Source organism: Seriola dumerili, unplaced genomic scaffold, assembly GCF_002260705.1.
Source record: "Seriola dumerili isolate Sdu_G_001 unplaced genomic scaffold, Sdu_1.0 BDQW01009841.1, whole genome shotgun sequence".
In the NCBI taxonomy this organism is placed as follows: Eukaryota; Metazoa; Chordata; class Actinopteri; order Carangiformes; family Carangidae; genus Seriola; species Seriola dumerili.
The window spans coordinates 3,603-9,925 of NW_019184096.1; the positions used below are offsets into that span (position 1 = coordinate 3,603).

The 6,323-nt window shown below is 42.2% G+C and overlaps 1 protein-coding gene across 1 annotated transcript; it reads right to left on the minus strand.

Annotated features, from left to right (window-relative positions):
- Positions 1 to 1,550: 1,550 nt before the first annotated feature.
- On the minus strand, positions 1,551 to 4,005 carry LOC111240071 (tripartite motif-containing protein 16-like). The gene has a single exon (XM_022770052.1). It carries the CDS (start codon positions 3,973 to 3,975, stop codon positions 2,308 to 2,310), a length of 1,668 nt encoding a protein of 555 aa, XP_022625773.1. The 5' UTR covers positions 3,976 to 4,005; the 3' UTR covers positions 1,551 to 2,307.
- Between the last annotated feature and the right edge of the window lie 2,318 nt (positions 4,006 to 6,323).

The window sequence follows — 6,323 nt, forward strand, 5'->3', positions numbered from 1 at the left end:
GGTGAGTGCGTTTTTGCCTTGCTTGTTAGCTTAGGCAAAATACATCACATTTCCTATCAAGTTGTATTGATTATCTAGTAGAATACCATCAAACAAGACGAGTTATTTTACTTGTAATGCTAGTCTTTAAGCTACTTTAGGCTTATCTTTATGTTTAGGATTATTTGGCTAAAATGAACTGTATTCAGAGTGAATGTAAAGAGCATTGGACTTGAATTAAGTTTAAGTCATTTGAGATCAGAGTCTTTGCTGACACACACAAGAAAACAGTGAGTACTTTCTCAGCTAACGTTAGCTACTTCGATGTCTAACTGTACAGTTGCTAAGCGGGAAAAAATCCTTCTGTTGCGATCTGAAAACGTCGGTAACACTGTGATGGTAACTTTCTATCACCCGTTTCACTGGAAGTTGTGACAAGTGTGACAGAGAGAGGAGCTGGACTCTGATCCTGATCCTCCAAACTACAGGGTGAGTTTCATCTTCACTTTACTTTGTGTTAGCATCTGCTAACTGCTCGTCTCCAAAGGACGCTGCTGATTTTATTTAGATAACGTTACTTTACTGTCAGACTGAGGTGACCGGGAGCTTGTTTGCTAATGTTAGCCAGCGAGCTAAACTGTCATCATATGTTACTTTCACTATTATTACGCTGAACAGAGCAGAAATAATGTGTCTGTTCAACACGGTTCAGTTCTGTATGATAACACCTTATAATGTATATAGGAAACACAACAGGACTCATCTGTGAATGGGTAGAAGGATTTCAGTTTCCCGGGAAAATATCATTTGCAGTGTGACAATGTCAATGCGGTTTTTTCTTTGTTAAATTTCAGGTGAAACAGGAAGCTGTATTCACCACTTCATGATCAGCATTGAGGGGCATGACCTTTGTGAGGTCACCCAGCCAGCTGACCGCGCTCGCTGCAGTCTTTTCTACTCACTACAACTTCAGTCTTCAGTCCCAAGATGACGCTGCATGCACACTGGAATTCATTCAAAGGTGAGATGCTTACATCCTTCAGCTGGTACTGTGTGCTCACAGCAGCTTTGATCATGTTGACCTTGTGTTTGTTGAGTTTTGTCTCACATGTTACATACAAGCTGCCTAAAACATCTGATTACTGGAGCATGTTAATGAAGCTTTTCTTACACTAATCAAGGTGAAACTATTACTTCCAAAACTACTATTATTTAATCTGCACCATGAAAGTACACGTTTCTATTTCCCCACCTGAATACACACTCTTATTTTTCAGGCCAATCCTGACAGAGGCACCAAGGCTGGACGGGTCCGTCTGGGGAAGGTCACCCAGAAAAAGATGGCATCAGTCAACCCTTGTGTCTCCAGTCTACTAAAGAAATGAAGGACTTTGAGTCTTACTCTACATAAGTCAGTTCACACACTCACTCACACACACTCTTTTTTCAGTTCAATTCACTCCTTAAACTGTTCCCTCATACAATCCTTATGAATACACACATACAGTACAAAAGCTTATGTTAGAGAACCACTTGATTATTTTTCATAATATATCTTGTGTTTATTTACGTTCAGTGTTTAATGGTCATGCAGACTACAACACTTGTTAGAGATCTTTTTTTGAATGAGTGAAATTTTGGTTTATTTGTTGTGTTTTCACAAGCTTCATAAAGAGACGTGGTTTGAAAAGACACTTTGAGTATTTTAGTATTATTTGTCTTTAAATTTTTAAGCTGCAATTTCAAATACCATGTTTATTCAATGTAGGAAAATCAACTTTATTCATGACGTGAAGCTTCAGTTTGTTCACACACTGAGTCAGTAAAGTCTGTTCAATGACTCTCGTTCAGTGATTTCATGAACAGATTCACTTCATCCACATTCAGTTTGTTTCACCTGAATCTCAGAGAGGGAAAGAAAATAATGAATCATCTCCTCACTGATTATTATCATGATAGTTACAGTTTGATAAAACCTCAGATCTTATTTGTAAGTGAATTTAAACAACAACAACATTTGATCTGACAAACACATAAATGTAAATGTAATTATAGATTTCTGTCTTTACACAATGAGAGCAATACATCTGTGATAAAGGAAGGTCTGGTGATTTCTCTGTTAAGGCCCAAACAACAACAGACAAACACATCAACACAAATGTTCCTGAGCAGTGATATCCTCCATGGCTCCAGCTCCACCTAAAGAAACTCCAACATCAACACAACAAGAAACCAGAAGAGGTCAAAGTGCTGACGATGACTCAGCAACAAACACAAAGACACAAAATACACTTAGGAACTCAAACACACATTTGAACTCACTTCTGTCTATTTCAGTTTACACAACTCTGCTGTGTCTCCATAAAAGTAAAACTCAAGTCCAGCATAGAGAGGCTGAGTGAATGTGGTCTGGACTCTGTGGAGGAGAGTCATGGTTCCAGAGACGCTGTAGAAGGACAGAACACCTGCTCTGTGATCCAGGTACACTCCTACTCTGGAGGACCGAGGACCTGAGACTGGAGTTCTGATGTTGTTGAACCTAAATGAAAAACTGTTTTGGTAACAATCTAACACCCATGATTTGTGATTGTATCCAAATCCACATTCCTTTGAGCTCCCTGCTCTGCTGATATTCTTGTATGCGACTGCTACATTAACTCCTTTTCCTCTCCACTCCACCTCCCAGTAACAACGTCCAGTCAGACTCTCTCTACTCAGGACCTGCCAATATGAAGTGAATCTGTCTGGGTGACTAGAATAAGACTGTTGTTGACTCATTACTGTTGCTTTTCTGTTTCCCTCAGATAATAACAGATGTGTGTGTGCTGTGTTTGGATCCAGCGTGACTTTCTGTGAATATCTTAAGAATCCAGCTCTGGTCCTGGGCTCTGGTTGTGACAGTAAAACATCCACTTCAGTCAGTGAGATGTTTGTCCATGTGTCTCTCAGAATGTCCTGTAGTTTATCTCTGAGTTGTGACACAGCTGCTGTCACGTCCTCAAAGTAGCTCAGAGGACGGATATTGATGCTGGATGAGTCTGTAGATTCACTGAGTCGTGACAGTGAGGGGTAGTTGTGTAGAAACTGGTTGTGATCCTCTGTGTGTGAGAGCTGCTTCAGCTCAGCGTCTTTCCTCTTCAGCTCAGTGATCTCCTGCTCCAGCTTCTCCTGAAGCTCTTTGACTCGACTCACTTCAGTTTTCTGCTGGGATCTGATCTGCTGCTTCACATCAGAGCTTCTTTTCTCCATGAGACGGATCAGCTCAGTGAAGATCTTCTCACTGTCCTCCACTGCTTTATCAGCAGAGCCATTGATAGCCTTCACCTCCTGTTGAAGCACCTTCACATCTTTGTCTCTGTCCTGGATTCTCTGCTGGATTTGTTGTCGCCTCAGCTGGAGCTCTCTCTGCCTCTCAGTCCTTTCTGCTGCAGCTGAGACTGTGTCGTGGCCTTTATGTTCATCCACAGAGCAGAGATAACAGATACACTGCTGATCAGTGCGGCAGAACATCTTCATCACCTCATCATGACGAGAGCAGATGTTCTCCTGGAGCTTCTTGGAGGGCTCCACCAGCTTGTGTTTCTTTAATGGAGCTACATCATAATGAGGCTGCAGGTGTTTCTCACAGTAAGAGGCCAGACAAACCAGACAAGATTTCACAGCTTTCAGTTTTCTCCCAGTGCAGAAATCACAGGCCACATCTTCAGGTCCAGCATAGCAGTGATCAGCAGGAGCAGCTTGGAGTCCAGTCTTCTTCAGCTCCTCCACTAAAACCGCTAACATGGTGCTTTTCACCAGGACAGGCCTCGGTGTGAAGGTCTGCCTACGCTGAGGGCAGCTGTGGATTCTCTTCTGATCCTCTTCATCCCAGAAGCTTTTAATACAGCTGATGCAGTAGCTGTGTCCACAGGGAATAGTCACCGGATCCTTCAGTAGATCCAGACAGACGGAACAAGAGAAGGTCTCCCGGTCCAGCTGAACTCCTTTCTGCGCCATGTCACCTCTCACTGTCAACGACTGTCTGAGTTTCACTTCCTCAGAACTGAAACTAGTTTGAGCTCTGATCTGAACAACATGTGTCTCTGCAGTGAACGGCTTCTACCACATGTTGGTTCCGCCAATCTTCAAACTGTAGATCTGAAGGGGAGGGAACAAGGAAATACCTGAACAGAGTGGAGCTGGCTGTGTTTGAGAGCAGGAAGAAGAGGGAGGGTTATCAGGCTTTGACAACATAAAGTTCAGAATATGAGATATAAAAAAGGAGCTCTCCAGATTTACTCACCATACACAGATAACAACAGCACAAAGTCCGTATCAGTGTTTAGATAACTGATCCCTTTGGTTGCAGGTGTCGACTTCTTTGCTGTTTGCTGATGTTTTCAGGAGACAAACAGTCCTAATACAAACCAATATATTTATCAAACTCGAGACAGGATGAGCTTCACTTGTATTTGGATATAAATATGGATTTAGCTGAGAAGTGATGCAGTTCTCTCAATACAGTGGCACAACTGATGTCATGATCAGAATATGTATATGTATATATATATATATAAAACTTTCCCATCTGGACTGGGTTGGAGACGTTGAACCCTTCCTATGGCAAGGTTAGGGTTAGAGTTCACTGACTTCTTGAAAATGACTTCCCTCACCTCAAACATAAATGTCTGCAACTACACTACCTGGTATAAAAGCTTCATGCACCAAACCACACCAACATCACACTGTTGGCAACTCAGCACAGTGAAGAGCCGCTCATCTACTGAAGCTTCTTTACTGTGTCTTCAGGTAAGATACTGTGAAAGTGTAATTCCATTTCACCTGTCCTTATTGTTTTCTGCTTTTACTTTGGTGCCATCTGATGGTAGGATGGAGAATGACACTGTAAGATAAAGCAGAGACAGCAATGTGCTGCTCTGCTCGACTGCATCAGTGACGGTAACATGAGCGGTTATCACCACAGTGTAATATCTGTCGTCAGGATTTAACTAAAGTTTTGAAGAATATTTTCTTATTGCAGTTCCACAACTCACAATCGATTCTCTCTACTTTTCTGCTCTAACCAGCTCTGAATAACAAACCGTGTTCACTGAGTGAGTGCACAAAACCAATCTGAGAAAAATCAAGTGACAGAAAACCTCTGTAAGGACGGAGCGCCGTTACCGTCTATAGTAAAAAATATTGTAGAGGATTCTATGAACATCATTCACCAGTATTGGTAGTTTGCTGTGCTGTATATTTTCTGTGTTCTCTTGGGAGTTGAGTGACACGGCCACTTTAAGGGAGAAGGTGGCTAAATGAGGAGGAATCACTACTTTGCTGTGGGGGAGGGAAGTTACTGTTGTTTTTCCCGGGCTCATTTTTGCTTTGTGACTCAATAAGAGGATGCACACGTTTTGTGTGAAAAGCGCTAGAACTTGTTTGCTGCCATTTGCCACAATTTCTACATTGGTGACCCCGAGGTTCGTCTGCTGGACGCCTCCAGAAAAAGCTCTTCACGGACATGGTGACCAACGCAGGTTCCCTCAAGCTACCGGAGTTCTGGGAGTCAACTGCCTCGGCCTGGTTCGCCCAGACAGAGGCGCAGTTCTCCCTGCGAGAGATGACCTATTTTAATATATGAGCATACAGGTCATTGACGTGCATATTGTCGGATGTCGAGGGCAACGGGGTAAATAAAAACACACAGGTGGGGTTCTAGAATGTATTTATTGATATAGCCTATATATTTGTAATGGCGTGGGTCAGGAGTTGGTAAGGAGGGCGCGGGGCTGTTCACCTCGCCGTTCACCTGTAAGCAACAGGGTGACCCATGTGAGTTGATTTAATTATCTGTTAATTGAACGTTAGAAGTGCAAACAGTTGAATGCAATCTGATGTGCAACTTACCTCTGCCTGTCTTCTCCTCAACAGGGTGTGCGAGCAGAAGAATTCCCCGGGGGCTTGCACACTCCTTAATCATTTCCGGGAGGGGCGATATGAATTGAGGAAATCTGCAGGGGAGGATGTGTAGTTGCAGTGTTTACATGTATTAATGTAAATATGAAGTCGGGTGTAAATATTTATTAAGGTTTAGGTGTGTATGAAAATGTATATATTTAACAAGTGGTTTTACAGTTTTTTTTGATTGCATAAACACTAAAATCAAAAGTATTACACAATCATCAAAACCTTACACTCCAGTAAAACATCAGCCCAGATTTGCACCACTATAAGCACAATGTCAGCCTCACACTTTTTACAAAACAATACACACAGTGATTTACGAAACACTGAACACACTTGTATACATGAGACACAGAAGTATATCATGATGTCACTTCCTTGCAATTCCAAAGCACTGA